At 36.5% G+C, this 25,030-nt stretch overlaps 1 protein-coding gene across 3 annotated transcripts in view; it reads right to left on the reverse strand.

The window, feature by feature from the left end:
• Nucleotides 1-24,924, reverse strand: part of LOC112055407 (protein O-GlcNAcase) — a 35,453-nt gene extending 10,529 nt beyond the window's left edge. The window contains exons 1-18 of one of the 3 annotated variants that reach the window (XM_052889013.1): nucleotides 24,573-24,924; nucleotides 24,415-24,466; nucleotides 21,792-22,020; nucleotides 20,662-20,766; nucleotides 14,810-14,972; nucleotides 13,972-14,100; nucleotides 13,054-13,197; nucleotides 12,341-12,455; nucleotides 10,920-11,005; nucleotides 9,968-10,152; nucleotides 9,340-9,757; nucleotides 8,022-8,134; nucleotides 7,831-7,919; nucleotides 6,697-6,874; nucleotides 6,033-6,207; nucleotides 4,867-4,920; nucleotides 4,478-4,668; nucleotides 3,791-3,879 (exon numbers count right to left, since the gene is read on the reverse strand). In XM_052889013.1, coding sequence (XP_052744973.1) covers nucleotides 3,791-3,879; nucleotides 4,478-4,668; nucleotides 4,867-4,920; nucleotides 6,033-6,207; nucleotides 6,697-6,874; nucleotides 7,831-7,919; nucleotides 8,022-8,134; nucleotides 9,340-9,757; nucleotides 9,968-10,152; nucleotides 10,920-11,005; nucleotides 12,341-12,455; nucleotides 13,054-13,197; nucleotides 13,972-14,100; nucleotides 14,810-14,972; nucleotides 20,662-20,766; nucleotides 21,792-22,020; nucleotides 24,415-24,466; nucleotides 24,573-24,639 — 2,582 coding nt within the window. In that variant the 5' untranslated portion in view covers nucleotides 24,640-24,924. Of the gene's footprint in view, nucleotides 1-3,790; nucleotides 3,880-4,477; nucleotides 4,669-4,866; nucleotides 4,921-6,032; nucleotides 6,208-6,696; nucleotides 6,875-7,830; nucleotides 7,920-8,021; nucleotides 8,135-9,339; nucleotides 9,758-9,967; nucleotides 10,162-10,919; nucleotides 11,006-12,340; nucleotides 12,456-13,053; nucleotides 13,198-13,971; nucleotides 14,101-14,809; nucleotides 14,973-20,661; nucleotides 20,767-21,791; nucleotides 22,021-24,414; nucleotides 24,467-24,572 lie in introns of all 3 variants that reach the window. The other 2 variants (XM_052889012.1, XM_052889010.1) reach the window with 2 other exon arrangements.
• Between the last annotated feature and the right edge of the window lie 106 nt (nucleotides 24,925-25,030).

Consider the following 25,030-nt stretch of genomic DNA (forward strand, 5'->3'; position numbering starts at 1 on the left):
CTTGCCTTAAGATCTTGGCCTCTCTAGAACTGTAGCAAGTTATATATTAGAACGAGTATCCAAAGCTGCTCTAATGGGATCTTACCAAATTTGCTTAGGCAGAGAGAACAACACAAACAGAGAAGGGCAGTTAACTCTCAAGGACGTCCTTAACCCTACACCTATCGGTCATAAGTACAGGGCTCGAGTATTTATCTCTACCCCACCATGGACTTGGCACCCGCACGGTGAATCCATGGAATGCTAAGATATTTGTCTCAATATTAAAGGTAACATTTGTGGTGTTGTAGAGTAATCTCTGGATCTATTTAACCAATTTTCAAAATTCTTTTACCATTAGAAAGCCTTTACTTGTGAGTGTCATGGGCTATATTATCCCTGTATTGTCACGTGAACGGGGATTGCTCAATGGCCTCCTCTAACTTTCAGTGAAAATCCCATTAAAATCGGTAAAACTGTTACAAAGAGCTACGACAAACAGACGAAAGGGGAATGTCCATTCCCGGCCCAGACCTTTCGTCCCCGCCCCCCACTTTACATAAAACTAAAAAATACTTGATAATTTTTGTTTAATAATGAATAAATTACTTTATCCATAGCGGTTTGCTATAACTTTCCCCAAAAAATAAGTTTCACAACTATATTTGACAATATTATAGTTGTTGTATGACATTTTTGAAGACACGAACATGAACAGTGTTGCCAGCTAAGTGATTTATTTGGTTTAATCAATATTTTAACCGAATAATAATAATCGATCTTTTTCTACAACAAAATCACCTGGAAAAGCAAAAGTTGTAATAGATTATAATGTTTTTGATTATAATATCTGCCTCACTCTTTAAAAACCATTGCATAGTCGACATTATAAAACGTTTCTTGATATCAAAGTACCTATTATATTTTTCGCAATAACCAACCACTAAGAACTCAACTGATTTTTTTAGTTTAATCGATAATTAAATGGATAATAATAATAATCGAGCATAACATTAAGAACATAGGATCACTGCGTAGAAACATTACCAACTACGCCATTTAAATACTATCTATACTAATATTATAAAGCTGGAGAGTTTGTTTGTTTGTTTTTGATTGAACGCGCTAATCTCAGGCACTACTGGTCCGATTTGAAAAATTCTTTCAGTGTTAGATAACCCATTTATCGAGGAACGCTATAAGCTATATATTATCTCCGCATTCCTACGGGAACGGGAACCACGCGGGTAAACCGCGCGGCGTCAGCTAGTATAATATATAATATGAGTAGTAGCGCAAGCCCGTAACTTCGGCGTGTGCAATGCGGTTTGTTTATACAATTTTTCCATACTCTATATAAGCTAGCTACACGATCGGCCAACGCGCAAGCTACAGCTACTATAGCATACTAAGCTGATATAAATAAGTGGTCAAAGTGGTCTTAATAGTTGATATTCAATCCCTTTCTTCCGATAACTTTTTCCTTTCATCCGATCTAACTAAATCAAATTCTATATATTTCTAAGTATGTATAAATAGTATACATATTGTAGATAATATATTATGTTTACATAATACATTGACATAAAATTGCAGGCGTCCGCAATTTTGTCCGGGTGAAAACGCAATATCATGACAAACTACTTGTATAAACCTTCTTCTTGAATCACTTTATTTATTATTGAAAACCAATAAAAACCATTGCGTCGTGTAAAAGATGTTGAAAACAATGACGTGTTATTCTAGTAATAAAATTATTCAATTAGAAATCGATACGAAGTTATTCGATTTTTCGTGTTTCGTATGGCAACATCGATTTGACTTTTGGACAGATAATCTGTTGATGTCAATAATTGTCAATGTCATTCTCATTTTAATAATTAGATAATGTCATTGAATTGATTTACTGATTTTGTCTGTTTTCTGTTTACCTTCAGTATTTTTTGAACCGAATTATAATTTTTCAAACCACAGCTATAATATAAATAAAACTTGCACGAAGTTAAATTCGAAATTCGAATAATGTTGACCCTGAACCGGAAAAATTACAAGTTTATTTCAGCTCTCAAATGTAAATACAAGAGGACATTTACGCTGCATTAATCAATGTTAATATCAATATTAAAATTATTATAGTTGGCATCAATTGTCAATAAAATGTCACGAAAATACGAATACATTATGTTTGAAATATGCTCGTAAACAAGTACACAGCAGGTTGATGTTTGATCCATTTTTAATGTGAAAAACGATTATTATTCATAAGAAATAATATGTATAACTTTAATAATTTTTGTCATGTTATTGTGTCAAGTCACAACAGAGTGTAGTTTCCCATATAAGTGTTGAAGTGTCGCTCAGTGTATTTTTATGACTAACCAATATTGCTGTATTAAAAAGTACATTTACTGTGTAATTACTGGCATAGAAGGCATAACATCTAGTCAGATGTAGGACAGCACTTAGGTTTTCTTGCATTGTTGATGGTTTGTTCAAGCAATATTTAGTGCATAGAAGTATTATAGTATATTTATCCTACTTTCCTGATTAATATTAAATGTGAACTGTGAGTTTGTATGTCAGTTTGCTACATTTTCACACCCTAAACCAATTTTAAAACAGTAATAAATTGTGCATACTAGAGAATTATCTTAATTCTCTGCGTGTGTGAAGTCTGCCAATCCGCATTGGGCCAGTGTGGTGGACTATTGGTCTAACCCCTATCATTCTGAGAGGAGACTCGAGCTCAGTACTGAGCCGAATATGGGTTGATGATGACAACAAATAAATTGTGGAATAACATAACATTATTAAATCCACTAAGTAAACCAATTTTAAAACTCTGATTAAATTATTTGCTGGATTTTCATATTTTATTACTATTTCAGTTATCCAGAGTCATCCTAAGTTTGTCAAAATTGCTGGAAAACGACTGATAAAGCAGCATCTTGCTCAACTGAAGAACGGAAAATAATTATGTAATAGCGACAAACACTCCAAATCAATGTTGTTTTCCTCGCTGTAATACATTTGTAAATTCATTTATTTACAGTGCTTGTAAACTAAGCCTTGGTTTTGCAAACAAGCACTTTTGAAACAATAAGGTTGACTATTTGTCCATCTCCAGACAGACAAACAGACCTCATCACCAGATAGGAAGACAAGTTCTGCTGAGGAGAGTCAGCAAGAAACTCAACAGTCACTCTTTTTTAGAAAAGTAATACAATATTATAATTTACAATTGTTAACATCATTACAATAATTTCTTCTAGTAGAAGCTGATCCAATGGCCTCCAAGTAGTGGTGGGTGTGCACTTCATACATGCATTAAAGTACTGCATATCCTAAGAGTTGTCTTCATTAGTAAATACAGATTTTTCAACTTTGCTTAATTTTATTACTAGTGCATACCCTGATCGACAACCATATGCACACCACTGCCTGGTTGGTTGGTTGTTTCATTTATTGATTTATTTGTTAAGCTTGTTGGTTACATAAAACAATAAATCTATTCATGTACATTAATGTTACTTCATCTCCGGTGTACTTTTTGAGCAGTGAGAGTGATAAAATAAAATATTTTTTTTTTATGTCTAGCAAACTTTTATTAAAAAAATTATTTAACCAAATCCTTATTTATACATCATATTATCATCTCCATATACTTTTATGGGGGGGCGTAACTGGGTTTCTTGGGCCAAAGTTGTATGGGCTGGTGGACATTCCCCTTTAAAAAATAGTTCATTTGTCTTTTAGCACTTCAATTTAATTTATAAGGAAGACGATGCAAGAAGTTCTTATGCCAACTTACCTATCGGCCGGCAAAGTCTGTAGATCGCTTGGGAACAGATCGCTGCAATCCGAGCCATCTCTGCATGTCTTGTGACATATTGTGCATACCTGGACGGAAAAGTTATAGCAAATAAGCCGATTAAACTAATTGCATTATAATATCTATCTAAACTGCCTGTAGGCCTAAGAAACGCACCATATCTGGAAACAAGAGAATTCTGGACATGCCGACCGAGGTGGTGGAATCGAAATATGTTTCTTTCTTTGCGTTAGGACGAAAGAGCTAGAGTACAGTAGAGGGACTGGGACAACTCCGATGCTATTGGACGTGAATATGTCTTTTTTTTACAATTCGTGAACGGTTATTACATATCCCTACTTCGTCTAGTGTTTAGCCCATGTAGCTTGGACATAGGCCAACCATTGGACGAAACAGAAACTTAAAAAATGGTTTAGTAGACTGGAGTGAAGTGAAGATTCAGACTAGGGTATAAATTAAGTGTACCTCTGATATTACAATCACTGAAATTTTGGGACAGGCAGAGTAAAGCTCAATTTTTTTTACAATCTAAGTAGCTTCTCAATTTCACTGATTTATGATTCGACAACATTAACGATAGTAGAATAAAAAAAAGATTGAAATAGATGATTAGATTTCAATCCGAGTTATTAACATGGGTGTTAAAGTTTTATGTAATAAACTCACCGCTTCCTCATCAGCCGGTGTATAAGGCCTCACGGTGAGAGGGAGCCCCGTGGGCATACAGTGAGGCCTGAGGGCGTCGCCGCTGCACTCCACGGGCAGCAATCTCCGCAAGTCCGCCGAGAGGCCTCCTCGGAACACCCACGGCTCTTGGGCCCCGCTTTCGAAGGCCTCGCGCCAGCCTTTCGAGAACCCTATAGAAAAACAATAGCATTCGTATGAAAATCTGAAGTTGGAACAATGGCAAATGGACGATAGAGCGTGTTATGCTACGAGTTTCTCTGCGTGATCGAATCAGAAATGAGGACATCATCACAAGAACTAAAATGACCGACATAGCTCAGTGAGTCGCGAAGTTGACAGAAAGCGGAATTAATGTAGATCTTACTTACATGTGTAACTTCCTTGCGCATATGTCGCTATGCTGGGCGGGAATTTGCCGAGTTCTGCAACAAATTATAACTAAAGTTTAGTGAAATGGTGTTTTGTTAATTTGACAAACAAAAATAAGCTATTTTTATATAGTAACAGTTAACGGAAGAGCTAGAGATTTTTTTTCGATGTTTAGATGAAAACAAAGCCTATAAAAAGCATTTGACTCCTCCTACAATCGCTGGTCTGCGCCCATCAACCTGAGGCATGTGATGAGACTCATCCGTCTGTAATTTTACCGGCTACTATAGTTTTTAGACCCGAACACTCTGTTCCCACTAAAAAGTAGCAAACGAGACAAGATAAAGGAGAGTTAATGATATATTCGCGGGGGATACGTTCTCCAAATGTGTCGCGAATACAGAAACCGTGAATATGGAATGGTATTTTATATGGAATGTAAATATATAAAGAAAAAACAATTAATTGAAGTTATTGATTATCTTCAGTCTTAGACAATGGTTTGAAGTATTTTGTAATTTTATCTTGCTTGACAGCTTTTAAAAGCTTTTTTATTTCAGAGTGATTTTAAGCAGTGGCATTCTCAAATCCATTCGCAATTTCGGCAATGGTTATTTGCAAGTTAAAGTTTAAATTTGCAGATTTTACGACAGTTTCGTCAGTCAGATCCGCGAATAACGAAATATTAAGCCGCGAATATAGGAATTGGGTCGCAATTTTTTAACCCGCGAACAGTGAAAGCTTTTACTGTATAGAAAAAAGAGCCGTGATAGCCCAGTGATATGACCTCTGCCTCTGATTCCGGAGGGTGTGGGTTCGAATCTGGTCCGGCGCATCAACCTCCAACTTTTCAGGTGTGTGCATTTTAAGAAATTAAATATCACGTGTCTCAATCGGTGAAGGAAAACATCTTGACGAAACCTGCATACCAGAGAATTATCTTAATTCTCTGCGTGTGTGAAGTCTGCCAACCCGCATTGGGCCAGCGTGGTGGACTATTGGCCTAACCCCTTTCATTCTGAGAGGAGACTGGAGCTCAGCAGTGAGCTGAATATGGGTTGATGACGACGACTGTATAAAAAGAAAGACAATAGGAAAGAAAGAGAGAGGGAGAGGAATAAAAAGAGAGGGAAGGTGAGAGATAGTAGTAGAAAGAGTCACATACCGAGCCACCGCAAGAAGGCCTGCAAGAGCGCCAGCACGGCGCACAGGTCCCACAGGTAGGGGCGCAGCTCCGAGTGCAGCTCTCTGTTGGGCGCGCACGCGACGCGCCGCGCCAGCCGCCGCGTGCGCCCCGCCCACCACGAGAAGCGGCGCAGGCGACGCCGCCACTCGCTCGTCTGACCAACACAGATTTTTTTTAAAAATTTTATTGTACAAACGACAAAAAGTGTTACATAATTAGGTACATAAATAGCCATCCTCATAAACTTGACGTTTTTGTGAGGATGGCGAGTTCACCATTGTATTTTTTTTTTTTTAATCTTTACAAAGTTAGCCCTTGACTACAATCTCACCTGATGGTAAGTGATGATGCAACTTATATATCGTCGGTCTAGATGTGATAGCTCGTACGTGCAAACTGACGAACATTACAGAAGCGACAAAAAAACTTCCTTTTAAAGCTTCTTTTTTTTACGAATTATTATTATTATAAGAGTAAATTACTCTGAAAAAATGCACTTACGTGGTACGTGGTGGTCACTTACGTAATTGTTAGCAACGAGGTATCACATCTAGACCGACGATATATAAGTTTCACTTCAAAAACCGCTTGTGGATTTAATGATCTAGATCAAAGCAGCAGCAGATCTAGGTCATATACTCACCTCCGGCCTGCTCCCCCTGGGCAGTATGCTGCTGGCGTGAGTGGTGAGCCAGTGGAAGTCGTGCATCATCCTCAGACCACGCGAGCCATGCTCGAACGGCAGGTAGAAGAGATCACACAGCAACAGAAGATCGTCCGCCGTCAGCGCGTCAGAATCTAGAGAAGTACCTTCCACAGCCCTAAAATCATCATCATCATTATCAACCCATATTCGACTCTCTGCTGAACTCAAGTCTCCTCTTAGAATGAGAGGGGTTAGGTCAATAGTCTACCACGCTGTCCCAATGCGGATTGGCAGACTTCACACACGTAGAGAATTAAGAAAATTATCTGATGTGCAGGTTTCCTCACGGTGTTTTCCTTTCACTGTTTGAGAAACGCGATATTTAATTTCTTAAAATACACACAACTGAGGTGTTTTGTTTTGAAGTTGGAGGTGCATGCCCCGGACCGGATTCGAACCTACGCCCTCCGGAATCGGAGGCAAAGGTCATATCCACAGGGCTATCAAGCTCTGCCCTAAAATCATTCCTTACAAAAAAAAAACTTGATTATGCAGCCCTGATTGAAGCTCTTCTGAGTCACCAACTCAGAGTAGAGCAGGTGGGAGTATTGATCACTGACAATCTTAATACATCATTCATCATCATTATCAGTCTACTTCTGAATATAATAGGCCTCTAAGTACTTCCTAACATCGCGGTTTCCTGTTTGAAAAGCAGTGTTAGTTGACCCTTTTACTAAATGGACTAATGACATTGTAGTGTTTGCACACACTCTCTGGGTGATCGGTTGATCACTCGGGTTATCACATCCAGTTGGTTGAACACTGTATCTACTTAGTACCTCGTGGTCTGTACTGCTGTATCACCAATGTGCAATTAACTCCCACTCTTGTCCGAGGCTTGTAGTTATAGACTCATCTATTGACAGTCTAGGCTGTTGACATATACTACAGACATCATAACCAGATTTTTTTGCAAGCAACACTCATCACTTTTAACAATAAAGTTATTTTGTTAATAAAATTTGGAATACAGTATTACTCTGGATTAACACAAATCTTGTTTCCCATGGGATTAGTAAAAAACTGATTTTTCTAATGCAATAATTGTGCAATGAGTGTAATACTCACTCGTCAGTAACTTCGGACGGCTCGATGGATTCGACCATCATGTCAGCACTCAGCGGACTGTTGCTAGGTTCCACTTGCATTGATCCGTTCTGTAATATGAAAAATATAAATAAATATTCTTTTATACTCGCAGTGACTACTCCGTTTATGTCAAATAAAAACCATCGACAACAGAAACACATCGCACTCACTTCGCTCAGCTGGTCGTGCATAATGACGTCAGAGTCCGTGGCAGCGTTGGACGGTGGGTCCACGTCCAGCGGCTCGGGCGCCGACCGATTCGGGCTCAGTGTTTGTGGTGTATCTGCAAAAAATATACTTTGATATAGGGCGTTGTAGTGTTTGTGTATATATACACCGGTAGTGGGAGAAAGCGGGCGTCTGTCTCTGGTATTGAGAGGAGGCAGACGTGTGCTGCTGGCCATTATAGTGTACAATAGTGTAGTGGTGAGACGGTGACTTACTGCTATTAAAAGACAAGGGAACTTACAAGCGTCAAACATGGGCATTGACGGAACAAATGGAAAATAAAATAAAAGTATGCAAGAATGGAATAGAGAGAAGCACAAATAGTTATATGTTAAAAGAAAGGCCTTAAAAAAAATTAAAAGACATAAAAAACAAAACTATGTAATTTTAAAAATACATTTATAACCTACAAACAGCTAAAGTGTAGACGGACAGGGCATATGATAAGATGAAAAATGAACCAGATTAATAACAGAATGATATCCGAGTGACGGCAAAAGAAACAGAGGTAGACATACTATAAGATGGGAGGATGATGTCAGGAATATAGCATCCAACATGTACATTGTACTCGTACTGCAAAAGACAGGACAGAGTGGAAATCTTCAGGGGATGCCTTTGTCGAAAGACATACTTAACCAAAATAACGACCGTTTGTCGATATATAAACATGGGCAAATTAAAGTTTAATCTAGATGTAAAAAGAGCAACAAAGGCTATTTTTCCATATTAATTTTTTAGTTTCTGTAACCCCAAACTGAATAGTCCCCCGATTGTGCAATCACTATTCAGGTTGGGGTTTCTACTTTTTTGTATATTTACAGACAAAATATCTACAGACATTTAGCGCGCCAGACACGTGTCGTGGCAGACAAAATAATATTCTTCTATACAGTGTTTATACGATGACAGACACGGGCCGCGCTCGGCCAGTATTCGCGGAAAGAATATTTTGTCTGTGCGGTCCACGTCTGTAGAGACCTTTTCATGAAACATGAACTAAAATTGACAACGCCTTACACAAATGGCAATAAGATCGCAATTACCACCTTTATTACCATTAGCTACCTGCTGGGCAGTGTGAATAGGTGTCTGTGGGTGTCTGCCATGCTACTTTTCTGTGACGCTCTGTGTCTGTAGATATAAACGGACCTTCAAAAGTGTTTGTGAACTAAACCTACTTGAAATAAACGAATTTCGATTTTGACTTTTCTAAAAAGTGAAGAAATAACTTTGGAAAGATAGCAAGAAATTATTTACCTCCAACACTCATGTCCCCATTCTGCTGCTGTATCAACGGACACTGACATGAAGGTTCAACGTCATCGACTATGATGTGGTCATCTTCTTCCTTGTCCTTCTTCATATCTTCGATGAAACTGGTCGTCTCCAGAACGCTGTCATTCAACACAGTCTCATTCCCATCGATTTTATCCACCATAGGTTGGTCTGTCTCAATTTTCTCCCCATTCTCTGGATCGGTGACTTTTAAACCCATAAGCGGTACTGGTAGAGTGGAAACCGGTATCTCAGTGGGTAGAGACATGTTGGAATTAGCAATGGGTATTATTGGGTTGGGTATTGACTCGTTGAGGATAACTTTGGTCGGCGATACTAGAGAATTCATAACAGGCGTCGGTAATGGGTTGAAGGTTTCTATTGAGGGCATCTGAAAAAACTAATTTTTATTTAAATTACAAGTATTTTAGGCTCCATTTAAGATTGCTGTCAAGAGCTTGGCATAGAGCTGCATAATAACAAAAAGCTACTGCCAGTGGTGGTACTCGACCCAGTGGACAGCAGTGTGGTACTCAGCGCCTACAGCTGGCTGGTGTGGTGGAGATGGCATGGCGGGCGCGAGCTGCACAATGCCGGTGGTGGTACTCACCCCAGTGGACAGTATGGGGCCGTCCGGCGTGGCGGAGCACACGTCGGCCAGCGCCTGCAGCTGGCTGGTGTTGACGGTGGGGATGGCGGGCGCGAGCTCCGCCGTGCTGGTGGTGGTGGTGCAGCTGGTGGCGGTGACCAGCGACATGCACGTGTTGACGGACGGCAGGATGGGGATGATGGGCACTGCGGGCACTGCAACAGTGGCGGGCTCTGTTCACTAGCCTACACTTGTAGTATGAGAGCTGGTGAACAACTATTTTAGGGCGATTGTTCATTGAGCCTGAGTTTTCCGCCATTTCTGAAGACTTATGATTCGTCACGAGCCTTGATAGACCAGTGGATACTATATGGCGTAGATTCGTATTTGGTCCGGGGCATGCACATCCAACTTTGCAGTTGTGTGCATTAAATATTATGTGTCTCAAACGATAAAACATTGTGAGGAAACCTGCATACCAGAGAATTTTCTTAATTCTCTGTCTGCCAATCCGCATTTGGGCCAGCATGGTGGACTATTGGCCTAACCCCTCTCATTCTGAGAGGAGAATCGAGCTCAGTAGTGAGCCGAATATGGATTGATAATGATGATGATGATTGGTTTGTTTCTTAAGCTTGTTGGCAACATGAAAAAATAAAGCTAAAAATGTTACTTCGCCGCTTATGTACCTTTTTGAGTAAGATGACTCGCAATTAGATTATTTCCTTGATTTTATTTACACTTTCAAAGATATCGGGATTAATGACCCTCGTCAGGGTCATCAATCCCTATATCCTTGAAATCCTTGAAGCGCAGTGGTGGTCGACCCGTCTTAGATGGATCGAGGACATCAAGCGGAATGCTTGTGTGTGTTTTTTTAAAGTCCATACTAGAGACCTATGTCTAACAGTGTATGTCCATCGGCTGTTGGCATCAATGATGATGATGAAAATATTGGTATAATATACGTTACCGGTTATCGGCGTTTGCGGTTTGATGACTGGCCCCTGTGCAGCTTTCGGTAATGAGAACTCTGGCAACCATTCGTCGATAGCTTGCCTACAACATGCAATGAAATAGATGAACTGGTGACATACTTGAAGTTTGTCTAATTCAGTGGCGTAGCGTGCCTTGAAGGGGCCCTATATCAAAATTAGTTGGGGGCTCAAATGAAAGGTAAAGATTTCTCAAAAAGAAACGAAAATGCTCGCTTAAAATAAATATGACAGTGACTTAACATGTGAAAGATGTTTTCATTTTTTTTTAGACGCTTAACTTAACCAGGGACAAAAAGAGGAGGAGTGAAGAGGGAAGTTGGATTGCCACAACCTCTTTTTGTCCCTGGTTAAGTTAAGCGTACGCCCAAAAGTTGGAAGTACATTTCACAAATTTTTGCTTTCAACCGTAAGGGGCCCCTGTAGTCTGGGGGGCCCGTATAATTAATACGGCTGTAGCTAAGCCCCTGGTCTAATTAGTAATGTTGGAATATGGTACAAAATATAGGAAAATTACAAGTCTATAGTACAGTCTATAGTGTTTGTTCAACCTGTCACTCTCGTGCATTCAATTATCTTAATCTTTGTAATCACTGTACTTTTACTGATCTGCCGAACAGTATATTTTATTAATGAATAAATAAAACAGTCGAGTAATGCATAAGTCTTTTTCTTTTACATTCAATCTCCATATAAAATAACAAGTAAGCAACCTTTTTTACCTCTTGTATACCAATATTATAATATTATAAAAAGGAAAGATTTGATTGTTTAAATTTAAAAATTCTTTCATCATTAGTATCCTTCATTATCCCTGATTTGAATAGGCTATCCCTGTATTCCCAAGGAAACGAAAACTACAAGGGTGGAACCTACATATTTTTTTCATAGCATAAGTTACGTTATTTTCTCCATCTGAGTTAAGTTAGTTCACAATTTTTTCAGACTTTAGATTGCAATTTAGAACTATAGCTTGGCAATGATGCCACTCCCCATGATATGCGGACGACAGGGGAAAAGGACTGCGCATGCGCTATGCCTCGCGCGAGGCAGAGGGAAGAACTGCACGGGTATGAACTCGAGCGCGCAGGCATCGGGACTGTTACGAACGAATTTGCTAAGTTTTAGTTAACGCATTATTACCGATGAGCCTTCTATAGCTTGGCAACTTCGTTCGTAACACTCCCGCGCACAACGGGCCGGGAGGCGTGTAGCGATGAATGAAATACCCACTTCTCTTCCCCACACGCATGATTTCCCCCCGTCGCCCGCATATCAAGGGAATGTTATTAACGAGCTTGCCAGAATATAGCTCAGCGAACCACAGAGTGTAATTGGCTGATTCCTGTGATTTTACCGCCAAACTGTCCCATCCCATGTATTTCATAAGTTTATTTACCTGAGCGCTTGTCTATGGTGGTAGACATGTTTTTCCAGAGACATCGGCACGTCATCCTCGCACACGCCCTGTTCACTCTCCCGCTCCATCTTGATATCCCACGACACTGCTTCCACTGAAGAGGAATTATACTTTTCATTGTTGACATGTTAATAGACTGCTATCTCACCTAGTACGTCGACCAATAACAACAAACCGAAAATATAGTTTTCTCTTTCATTGCTTTAGTTCAAGCTAGAGTGTTATTTCAGCTGAAAAGAGCTAGAGAGCTATTTCATTTTCAACCCTAACATCCACTTAAAATCCCCCTCCCTCCCTTGAAAAAGACTTGGTTGTGGCGGCTCGCCGGACGTCCATCGGCTTTTTTTTTTAATTTTTTTAATAGTGCGTGTGCGAGACCTCAGCAGAGGTGTTCTGTGATGATGTTAATGAGTGATCATGATGGATGATGATGAAGATGATGAAGATGATGAAGATGATGATGATGATGATGATGATGATGATGATGATGATGATGATGATGATGATGATGATGATGATGATGATGATGATGGTAATAATAATAATAATGAAAAGGACGATAATGATGATGATGATGATGATGATGATGATGATGATGATGATGATGAATTCTACTTGCACGTATTTTCGGGCACGTCAGCATGTTAACCCTTCCAGGTTAACATAAGGCACGTTCGAAGGGTTAAACTTACTATGTGGAGGCGCGTTCAAACTACACCTCGCCCAATGCGCCAACGTCCATATCGGAATCATGTTGGCGTTGTATTCGCAGTTCGGGTTGGAGAGCACGCCGCGCAATAATGGTATCAGTTCCGGCTTACGTCCACAGTACGGGCCTGAAAATAAAATAAACAAGGGGCTAAAATGACCCATTACATGAAATGAGCCCGAGGTTGATTAAGAGCCTGAATTGATTTTAAACAAGAGACCAAAATGACACTTTAATGACAAGGAATGTCTAGTTCTTATGACTCAAATATGCTACAATAGGGATGATGACAGTGTTTTAAATAGTATATAAATTAGGGGTATGCTTATAGTAAAGCAATTTTGTAAAAGTAACAGGGTATCTGCGATCATTACTTTTGGAGCTATAGGGATTTAAAGGGTCGGATCCCTGAATAACGCCCCATACAAAATGATACGAATAAATGAAGTTGTAGGTAGTAATGGTTGTTAGATTTGTATGTGCGTTCATACAAAATTACTAATATCTTTGTTATTGGTGCGTTTATGTTTATAGTTCACATATTGAAAATGTCACATTAATGTAAGGAAGCTAAAACTGTATAAATTTTCATCTAATTACGGTAAAAGATTTTTGATAGATTTTGAATAATCTTATTTATTTTTCAAATATCCACACAATCTTTGCTTTTTATGTATAAATTAGTTAACATTGACCTTATTTACCCAAATGTATCATAAAAATCAATATATTCAAACCTAGTCATCATCCCCATTATAATTAATAATAGGTGTGAAATGACTAGTGATTTATACCCTCATTTTTAATTTGTTTGTTGGTAAACAGTACTCATTGATATATTACTATCTAGATGGAATGAATGGATACTATTTAGTTTAGATGGATATATTATGTTCCTTACCCAAGAAAATTCTCTTCTGATCATAATCATTGGCATGCAAGTTGTCCCAAATGACCGGCGGTCGACGCAACACTTGAGTTATCTCCTCTATGCACTCCGTTGTTAAGGTCTTCGATATTACTTTGGGTCCTAGAAAATATAAAAACATATGTTTTTCCTCTTTACTTACTAGGACAATGGGCACAATATGACCTGATTTGTGAAAATTCCCATACACTAACCAAACTAAATTTTAATTATTACGTCAAATCCCAGATAAGCATGTTTTTTTCTCTGTGGAAGTAAAAAGTTACAAGTCAATAAAAAAGCAGATGCTAATTGTATTCCCACAACTGGAAAAATTATCAACTACCCACAATAACAACCATTTTTATGGAAACTATACTATAGCCTTTCTTGATGAGTACTGTTTACCAACAAACAAATAAAAAATGAAGGTATAAATAACTAGTAATATCACACCTAATAATAAATTATAATTAGCTTGTTTTTAAATTAATGAAAATATATTTTATTATTTAATATATTCTATAAGCGAACCATAAATAATTAAGTTATGAAATAGCATATGTTTTCTACCCTCATTTCTAATTTTTTTGTTAATAAACAGTAGTCATCAAGAAAGGCTGTGGTATAGAATCCTTATTCTGTATATTCCACTCCATTTAATATCTTTACTGCCTAAATGTTTTTTCATAGTTTGGTGCCTTTTACTGTGTTATACACTGCCTCACTTATGTTTTCACAATTTGACATTTTATTGAGTGAGTGACATTTTTATCACAGTCAAAACTGTACGCCATTAAAATATGCTGATAATGAAGATGACGATACTTACCAGTCCACATAATATCTATCTCCTGGGAGAGTTTTGTCCCGAGGGTATTAAGGTATTCAGAACTGATGACAGTTGGCACCGCTCGCGTGGAACAGTACTGAGTGGGGCACAGCAGGAACTTGGGGCAGCCCAGGTGTTGGTGGATTTCATTGGTCACTGACACCTGGTGAAGAATACGGCAATTAACTTTGTGCCACAAAAAATGTAGAGCAAGAATCAGCACATGAATAGGGATCTAAAACTGTTTTGTTACTGCCTTCTTGGTCCAGTGTATAGAATGTTATCTATACTCTATACTATAATATTCTTCTTCTAAATATATAAGAGTGAAAGGTCACTCATCACAAATCCCGAAAGTGCTTGATGAAGAAGGATAAATTTGGCAGGTATATAGTTTATAGCCAATCCGCATTAGGCCTGTGTGGTGGACTATTGGTTTAACCCCTCTCATTCTGAGAGGTGACTTGAGCTCGAGCAGCAGTGAGCAGAATAAGGGTTGATAATAATAATGATGATGATATTTTATAGTTAGAAGACCCATTAGTAGACATCTGAGCCGTGATAGCCTAGTGGATATTACCTCTGCCTTCGGTTCGAAGGGCGGAGGTTCGAATCCGGTGCGGGGCATGCACCTCTACCTTTTCAGTTATGGGCATTTTAAGAAATTAAATCAAACAGTGAAAGAAAAACATCGTGAGGAAACCTGCATACCTGAGAATTTTCTAAATTCTCTATGTATGTGAAGTCTGCTAATTCGTATTTGGCCAGCATGGTGGTCTAAGGTCTAACTCCTCTCATTCTGAGAGAAGACTTGTGCTCAGCAGTGAGCCTAATATGGGTTGATACGAGACCTCTGCTAAGAACAGATTTTGCGACAGGAATTAGGAGTACAAAGTCGCAGGCGTCGCATCTGCTAGCATAAATTAAGTTACATTGAGAAAAATAGTGCCTTATGTTTTTAAATATTTGTAAAACTTTTTACAGAAACTAAAAAAATAGGATGGAGTATTTTTTATAGGTAATTATTGATTATTTAGTCTTTCATGATATTAATTTACGTAATCATTGTTAGTGTTAAATCTTGTAATACAAATTATGAAAAAAGTGTGTATATGTGGATGTTAAGGAGACACGTGACATTTGTGTTTTTTATATTTTTCATAACAAAGCATAAAGCGTCCCGTGGCCCAGGCGGTAAACAGTCACGTGGAACGGAATGGTCGTCGGTTCAAACCTTGCTATTTACATGGACTTTTTTCTAATATAAAAAAAAACCTACAAAATTATTTATTACGATTTGTATTTGAGAGCAGGATTCCTGCATTAAAAAAAAAAAAAAAAAAAAAAAAGCATCATGAGTGAAACAAATACATTAGATGAAAATGTTTCGGAATATATAACTGTGAGAAGGAAACGCGAAAAACTCAGGCACAAATCGGACCTTGACATACCATCGCATGACTCAATGAATTCACAAGACATTAGCGAGTTAACTTTATCGGCAGAATCAGACATCAGTTATAATAATGCAATATTAGAACAAATGCGCATTGATATTGAAAATTTGAAAGCCGAACTTAGCAGTGCTAACGCTGAAATACTCCAGTTAAATGTTAAAAATAGAGATCTTAGCAATATTATACAGAATTATGAAGAAAAATTGAAGATACTCCTGCCTAATACTATTAAAGATATAAGTTGTTCGACAGCAATTGATAAGCTAAAGGTCCTACCACTAACAAATAATGTATTGTCTACCTCAACACTTGATTTAAACCATAGAATGAGTGGTAACAATTTCAACGAATCAGATAAGTTATTAACTAATACAGTGCAACATGAAATAACCTCAGATATTCGTAAAAGCATCTATGAAAATGAATACTTCAAAAAAAAGGAAAATACTATATACATCCTGGGTGATCAACAAATATCGGGACTATCAATAAAAATAAAAAACAACAGATCGGAACGTACCTGGAGCGACGCGTACTCGGTAAACTCTATGATAAAGCCAAATGCATCGACGGACGAAGTTTTGAAATACTGTGATGTCATACAAAAAAGTATTAAAGAAAATGATATAGTCGTAATATCCGTAGGTTCTAATGATAGAAATCCGTATAAAACCCTAGGAGACTTAGGTAGTGCGCTTAATAAACTTCAACTGTGTAAGGTTTATATTCTTCAGACATTATTTAATCCGTATCTTAACGAATCAATGTTAAATAACTGTATATCGGGACTAATAAAAAGCTATAAAAATTGTAAAGTTATTCAAATCATGCACTCATATATAAATAAATTTCAATATTTGACAGCTGTAAGCGAAAAAATTAATTTTGAAATTGACTGTGACGATTACAAGAAACGTTATTTGACATTTAAACAGATAAATAAAGGACAACAAAATATTTCTATAAAACCTACGTACAATAAAAACTCAATTACACATTATTTTACTAGTAAAAAGCCAGAAAAAATACAGTATAAAACATATCACTCAGACAATTTACATAAAAATAGCACGTCACACAGGACAGATTCATCACAAAATAGGCGGGTTACCACACAAACTACAATGCCAATGTTTTTCATGAAAGTGACAAAGCCAATCAAAGGTAAAATATCTTACTACTTTAAGCCATTAAATAAAGATAATAATCAAAAGGAGCTTTTTCGTTCCTAACAATGTAAAAACGCTAAGATTGTTTCATCAAAATATTGCTGGAATTTTAAATAAAAAGGACTTACTTGAGATCACATTATATGAACTATATGGACAAATAGGCAATATAGACATTATATGTCTTTGTGAAACTTTTATTAAAAAGGGGTTGATCAATAATCTTTCCTTAAGAAATTTTAATGTCGCTGCATCCTTTTGTCGCACTGGACAGAAAAGGGGAGGTACATGTATTCTTATAAAAAATCACATTCACTATAATTTATTAAACATAGAAAGTTTCGCGGAGAGTTACCATTTTGAATGTTGCGGTGTCCAAATACCGCAGTATAAATTAATTATAATCTGCATTTATAGGACTCCATCCTCAGATGTAGAGTTATTTTTTAATCAATTAAATGGGCTGCTTGCAAAATATTGCAAATTAAATAATATAAAATTACTATTATGTGGTGACTGGAATGTAGATATATTAAAAATAAATAAAAATACGGACCAATTGACGGCCATACTTTCAAACCACAATTTGTGTATACATCTTAAAAAGCCTACAAGAAAAAACTCATGTATTGACATAATAGCTAGTAATATTGACAGTGCAAAACAAACTAATCACATTTTAGGCCTGTCAGATCATGAAACTGCTCAGATTCTTGAAGCACAGTTAACAGAGTCTGAAATAAATGTATTCACCCCGAAAATCTGGATAGAAGAAAAAAGAGACTATTGCCAAGAAAATATTAATAAATTTGTACAATGCATTTCTGCCCTCTCTTTTAATGATATTTTAGAAGAAACGGACACTAATACTGCATTTATTAAGTTTCATGACATTCTAAATTTATTTTACAACCTCTGTTTCCCTTCTATAAAGGTAAAGATTATAAATAAACCTGTAAAGACAAATTGGTTAACGCGTGGTATTAAGAGAAGCTGTGTTATCAAGAGAAGTCTTTATATTAAATATCTATACACATCAGCAAATAAAAAACATAATTTTAAATTATATTCCAAATATTCAACGGTCCTTAAAAAATGTATTTTAAATAGCCAAAAACTTGTAAATTTGCGCCGTATCATGCAGGCGAAACAAAAAACTTCATCGGCGTGGAAAATAATCAAAAACAGTACAGCTATTAAATCTCCAAATGAGCAAGCTATAAATAAAATATGTGTGGAAAATAAATCCTAAAGATAATGCAAATAAATTTAACGAATATTTTACAAATATAACCTCTAAAAATAAACATGGAAATCATCATAGCATTTCACAACATTTACAAAGTCTATTTTTAACACCCGTAATAGATATTGATGTTTACAAAATTATAAAAAGCCTTAGAAATACGCAGTCGACGGGATATGATGGAATTAATACAAATATTCTTAAATTATGTTCCTCATATCTTTGTACTCCGCTACGGCATATTATTAACATGTCATTCCAGCAAGGAATTTTTCCGGATGCTTTGAAATTTTCTGTAGTAAAACCTCTGTTTAAAAAGGGTGAAAAAACAGATATTCAAAACTATAGACCAATTACTCTAATACCGGTTATATCTAAAGTATTCGAAAAGATTTTCCATAATAAATTGTATAATTATCTCATTAAGTATAAACTCTTGTACCCACAACAATACGGTTTTCGAAAAAATAACTCCACCGTCACGGCTTGTTTCGATTTAATCAAATCTGTTACTGAAGGACTTAATGATAAAAACATCACAGTTGCTTTATTATTAGATATGAGTAAGGCATTTGACTGTGTCTCACATGAAATCCTTCTAAGTAAATTATACACTTATGGTATCAGAGGTACGTCATATGATTGGGTAAAGAGTTATCTAACAGATAGGCAACAATATGTTGAAATAACTAGAATCTTAGGTAAATACAAGAAAATATATAAATCGGATCTAAGGACTAACTCTTGCGGTGTACCACAGGGGAGTATACTTGGACCACTTCTATTTTTGTTATATTCTAATGATTTACCCGATTCTGTAAATCATAAATGTATTCAATACGCTGATGACACTACAATTATTATAAAAGCAAATGACCAACAAACAATTGAATTAGAGTCAATTAAAGTACTTCATGACATAACTCACTGGCTTAATAACAATAATTTAAATATTAATCTTAAAAAGACACAATTTATAAACTTCAGAACCTACAATAGTAATAACCTTAATATCAATGTAAACTTTAACGGTATTAATATCCAAGAAACGAATACAGCGACTTTCTTAGGTGTCACAATAGACTCCTACTGTAACTGGAAACCACACGTAGACAATGTATGCTTAAAGGTGGATAAATTCACATATCTGCTAAAAAGGCTTCGTGCAACGGTTTCAGAAGCAGCAGCCACTGTTGCCTACCATGCATACGTAGCATCCACATTGAGATACGGATTAATTATGTGGGGAAATTCAGTTGACTCAATTAAAGTATTTAGAGCACAAAAAAGGTGTATGCGTAGTTTATGTGGCGTTGACTATCTAGATAGTTGTCAACCATTATTTAAAAGAAAAAAGATTCTGCCCTTGCCTGCCTTGTACGTGTACGAAATGTGTATTTTTGTAAAAAAGCATAACGATTTATTCCCTCATAAAACTGACCGTCGTAACAATAGGCAAAAGCACAAACTAGAAGTACCGTTACAAAAAATGAGTGTTTATAAAAATAATGTCTACTGTATGGCGGTAAAAATTTTTAACTATTTACCCGAAAAGGCGAAAGATATGACATTGAATGAATTCAAAAATTATATTTTTAATAAATTAATTAATGCAAATATATATAACTACAAAGACTATTTTCAACTGAAATTTTGACTTATTGTAATAATTGACATTTTTTTTTTAAATTGACATAATTTTCTCTTATATTGTTTTTTTTTTTGTTTTGTAATTTTGTAGCTTTTGTAATTTAGGTATTGTTCCATCGACACATTTCATAAATATTTTGCACGCCTATAGGCAAGACATGTTTGGATCGAATAATTAATTGTATATTTAATTTTATAACAAGTGTAACCCATGTTTAAAGCAAATAAATAAATTATTATTATTATTATTATTATTTATGGGTCATGTTATGGGTTAAAGATTCATTTTGGATTCTTCATTCTGTGTTAAACAGCTAATTTTGAAGTTACCTGCGCATGGGCAAAGCTCTGGAATATCTGCTTGTCAGCTTCACTCATCTCCGGCTCTATGTCATCAAACAGTAACGCAAAGCACATGCATCCAAACTGGGAAACCTGCAAGTAATACATTTGTATTTGAGTAAATTATTCAAAAAAGTCTGCATTAATTAGAAAACTATTAAGACCTAAGATAAAAAAAAACATGACTTATAGTTCGCGCGCCGAATGGTGATCATAAAGTCGATAACAGCTTGAAGACTCAATTTAGATGTACGTCGTCAAGCTGTTATCGACTTTATGTTATGATTGTTATGAAATTGTTTCACATCACTAATACAACTGTCAGTTGAAACGTCACAGGGCTCATCATTCGGCGTGCGAAGTATAGCAGGTTCGATATCAAAGTTTGGCAGGAAAATCATAGGAATCATATCTTGTTTTTATTAATTTGCTGCATTCTAGAGTTTTATTGCATAAAGTAAAATGCATTTTATTCAATATAGTTCTGTGTAATATGCAGAAGTGAAGTAGAGATTGAACAAGATTGTTTTAAGTGTTTCATACGATTTTCTCGTAGACTCTATTATCAGCTGATGGTTGTTCATTGCTGAACATAGACCTCTTTTAAGGACTACCAAACAGTTTACATGCCTTGATGTCCTTGATCCACCTAGCGCAATATGAACAAAAAAAAATGAAAAGATTAAAAAAATGGGGGCTAGCATGAAACTTATTATACAACCTAATTCAAACAAAAATTCACTAAAATTTATTATTGATGCACAACATTTTAAAATATCAAACAAATATATTTGAAAATATTATTTGATAATAAACTAATATTTTAAAAGGATTTTTAAATAATAAATAAATAAATAATAAATAAATATACTTAAACAATACACATCACTATTTAGCCCCAAAGTAAGCATACAGAGTAGCTTGTGTTATGGGTGCTAAGATAGTTGACATTATAATATTCATATACATTTATATACTACATATAAATACTTATATAATGTATAAATACACACAGACACTGGAAAACACCCATACTCATCACACAAATATTTTCCAGTTGTGGGAATCGAACCCAATATATTAGTTTTACATGTGTAAATCAAGACACAAAACTATACCTGTTCCAATTTCCTCTTCAAAGTTGTTATTTCCTTCTGGCTGCTGTAAGTAATGTCCAGCCCAGGTGACAGAGCGTAGCAGAACGTTATTCCATGCGACTTGGCCTCTGTGATCAGAGAAGTGAGATGTTCCGCCTCCTCTACAGTGTAGAGCTCGCGCCAGTACGCTCGATGCTTGTAATCGTCCTTTGGGGCGTAAACATACATGTCTAGACCCCATTTTTTGAGCCTGCAATTAAAATTTGCTGTGATAGCCCAGTGGATATGACCTCTGTCTCCGATTCCGGAGGGTATGGGTTCGAATCCGGTCCGGGGCATGAACCTCCAACTTTTCAGTTGTGTGCATTTTAAGAAATTAAATATCACATGTCTCACGGTGAAGGAAAACATCGTGAGAAAACCTGCATACCAGAGAATTATCTTAATTCTCTGCGTGTGTGAAGTCTGCCAATCCGCATTGGGCCAGTGTGGTGGACTATCGGCCTTACCCCTCTCATTCTGAGAGGAGACTAGAGCAGTGAGCCGAATATGGGTTGATGACGACGAATTAAAATTTAACATTTACTTTGTGTAATGATATAGTTATTTATGCCACTGGCATGTATTGAGGAATATTGTGGCGCAAGTGTTATAGAATTAAAATTCAAGATTTTTAAATTTTTTTATTCTTCAAGTGATGATACAATCTTAGATGGAGGCGGGCTAACTTGTTAGGACGATGAAAATCTACACCCCTTTCAGTTTCTACATGACATCATACCAGAACGCTAAATCGCTTGGCAGTACGTCTTTGTCGGTAGGGTGGTAACTAGCCACGGCCGAAGCCTCCCACCAGCCTAAATAATACACCACCACCAAATGGAATGTGAGTTAGCTTTTGTATTTGATTGTCACAACTTAAATACTCAACATTAAGTATAATAAATATGAATCTGCAATGTATCAACACTAAATGCAATCCTGTCTGATGGAAAGCAACAAAGAAGCAAATGTAGGAATATGCCTAGACAATGTTCACACTTAAAGATACCCATATTGTAGTAGGGAAATGAAATTTGGAATGGCATTGTATAACTTTGCAGCGGGAATCAGTATACAAAATGTGATGTCCTAATGTGCCTAAAACTCTTTGGATGAGTTCAAGGCTCATCAATGTGTCTGGTAGTTCCATGATGATGAAAAGTGTGGAAAATACTAGATAAAAAAAATTTCAAAATGTCAAAAACAAAATGAATTTTTTTTTTTTTTTTTTATTCTTTTACAAGTTAGCCCTTGACTACAATCTCACCTGATGGTAAGTGATGATGCAGTCTAAGGTGGAAGCGGGCTAACTTGTTAGGAGGAGGATGAAAATCCACACCCCTTTCGGTTTCTACACGGCATCGGAACGCTAAATCGCTTGGCGGTACGTCTTTGCCGGTAGGGTGGTAACTAGCCACGGCCGAAGCCTCCCACCAGCCAGACCTGGACAAATTAAGAAAATCTCAATCTGCCCAACCGGGGATCGAACCCAGGACCTCCGTTTTGTAAATCACTGCGCCACGGAGGTCGTCAAATTGACGAAATCCGTGAATTGAAACCAACAGAGGTAATCATTTGGCAATGCTCCAGCATTTGTAATTTTGGGATAGATAATGCTTCATATAATAAAATAACTTAACTTCATACAATAATTCCACTATACATAAGCAATACTCAATGTTCAATGTTATATCAAAAAACAAATTAATAATGAGTGTATAAATCACTAGTCACGTGAAACCTAATAATAACTATAATTAATTTGTTTTTAAATTAATGATAAAACTAGATTAAGAAGCTTAGAACAATTAAATATAGTTAATATATTTTGAATAACATTTTATAAAAAACAACACTTAAAATAAATAAGTTATGAAATGACATGCATTTTCCACCTTCATTTCCAATTTGTTTGTTGGTAAACAGTACACATTGAGTATTGCTTTAGTATAGTTTATCTTATTCTGATTATCTGTGTTAAGATTCACCTAAACTTAAAGGTAAACCAAAGAGATTTATAAATCATTTAGCTGCCTCTTACAGTTTCACCAGTAGTTCCTGTTCCCGTGGGAATACAGGGATAAATAAAATATGACCCTATATGACCCTCATGAATAATGTGGTTTTCTAGCGGTTAAAGAAATTTCAAAATCAGTTCAGTAGATCAAGGAGTTTACCCTCTAAAATACCACAGACTATCTTTATAATATTACTAGCGGACGCCCGCGACTTCGTCTGTGTGAAACTCGATGTAAACTTTCAACTACCTCTACCCTACCTCTACCCCTACCCTACACTACCCCTACCCTACCCACAATTAAGGGTATAAAAATAGATGTTGGCCTATTCTCATAGATACCAGATAGCACAAAAAATTTCATCAAAATTGGTCAAGCCGTTTCAGAGGAGTATGGCAACGAAAACTGTTACACGAGAATTTTATATATTAGATAAAAGTATAGTTGTCTTAAGTGAAATGTGGAAACTTTTAACTGAGTGTCGCACTGAATACTTATAATATTCTGATAAGAACTTTAATGTGTAAATTTTCATTTAAATAAGTTGTTTATTGTTAATTTGTGCTAGCAGAAAGTTAACTTACTTCTGAAACAAGTCCTTCCTCTGCTCCGTGGTCCACGGGCGCCCGTAAAAGCCTGCAAAAGATCTTAGGTCATTCACACCGACCTAACATAAATATCCAATGCATGTATAGGTAAACCTAACGCTAGTTCTGCTTTCATTTTCCAAAAATAAACATACCTTCGACTACACCGCATATGAAGTCCTTTCGTTTAGATATTTGCTCGTCTGAAGAAGTTTCAGTCATTTTATTACACTTTCAACACAATAATTATAGAAGAAATGAATAAAAAACAGTAAATGAACACAAGAAGCTTTACAATGTTCGCCTCGAAATAATGAACGGAATTTAGAGAACTGAGTCGAATACTTGGGACATCAAGCACCGGTTAACACGTTTTAGGTGCAAATTGTGTAAACGCAAACTGTAATGGAAAAGTATGTTATTACGGAGCAAAAATCTCAGAATCTCATCAAATCTCCACAATTTTTTAACTTTTGCAGACAAGACAACCACAGACGACAACCACAAAAATGCATAGAGTACATTGAAAAGCACAAAATGTCAACACTCAGAACAAGAACATCAAAGTGAAAAAGCCTCTAAGACTGTCGTCTGAGTTTGACTTATCTCTTAT

This window comes from Bicyclus anynana, chromosome 24 (assembly GCF_947172395.1).
Source record: "Bicyclus anynana chromosome 24, ilBicAnyn1.1, whole genome shotgun sequence".
Classification (NCBI taxonomy): Eukaryota; Metazoa; Arthropoda; class Insecta; order Lepidoptera; family Nymphalidae; genus Bicyclus; species Bicyclus anynana.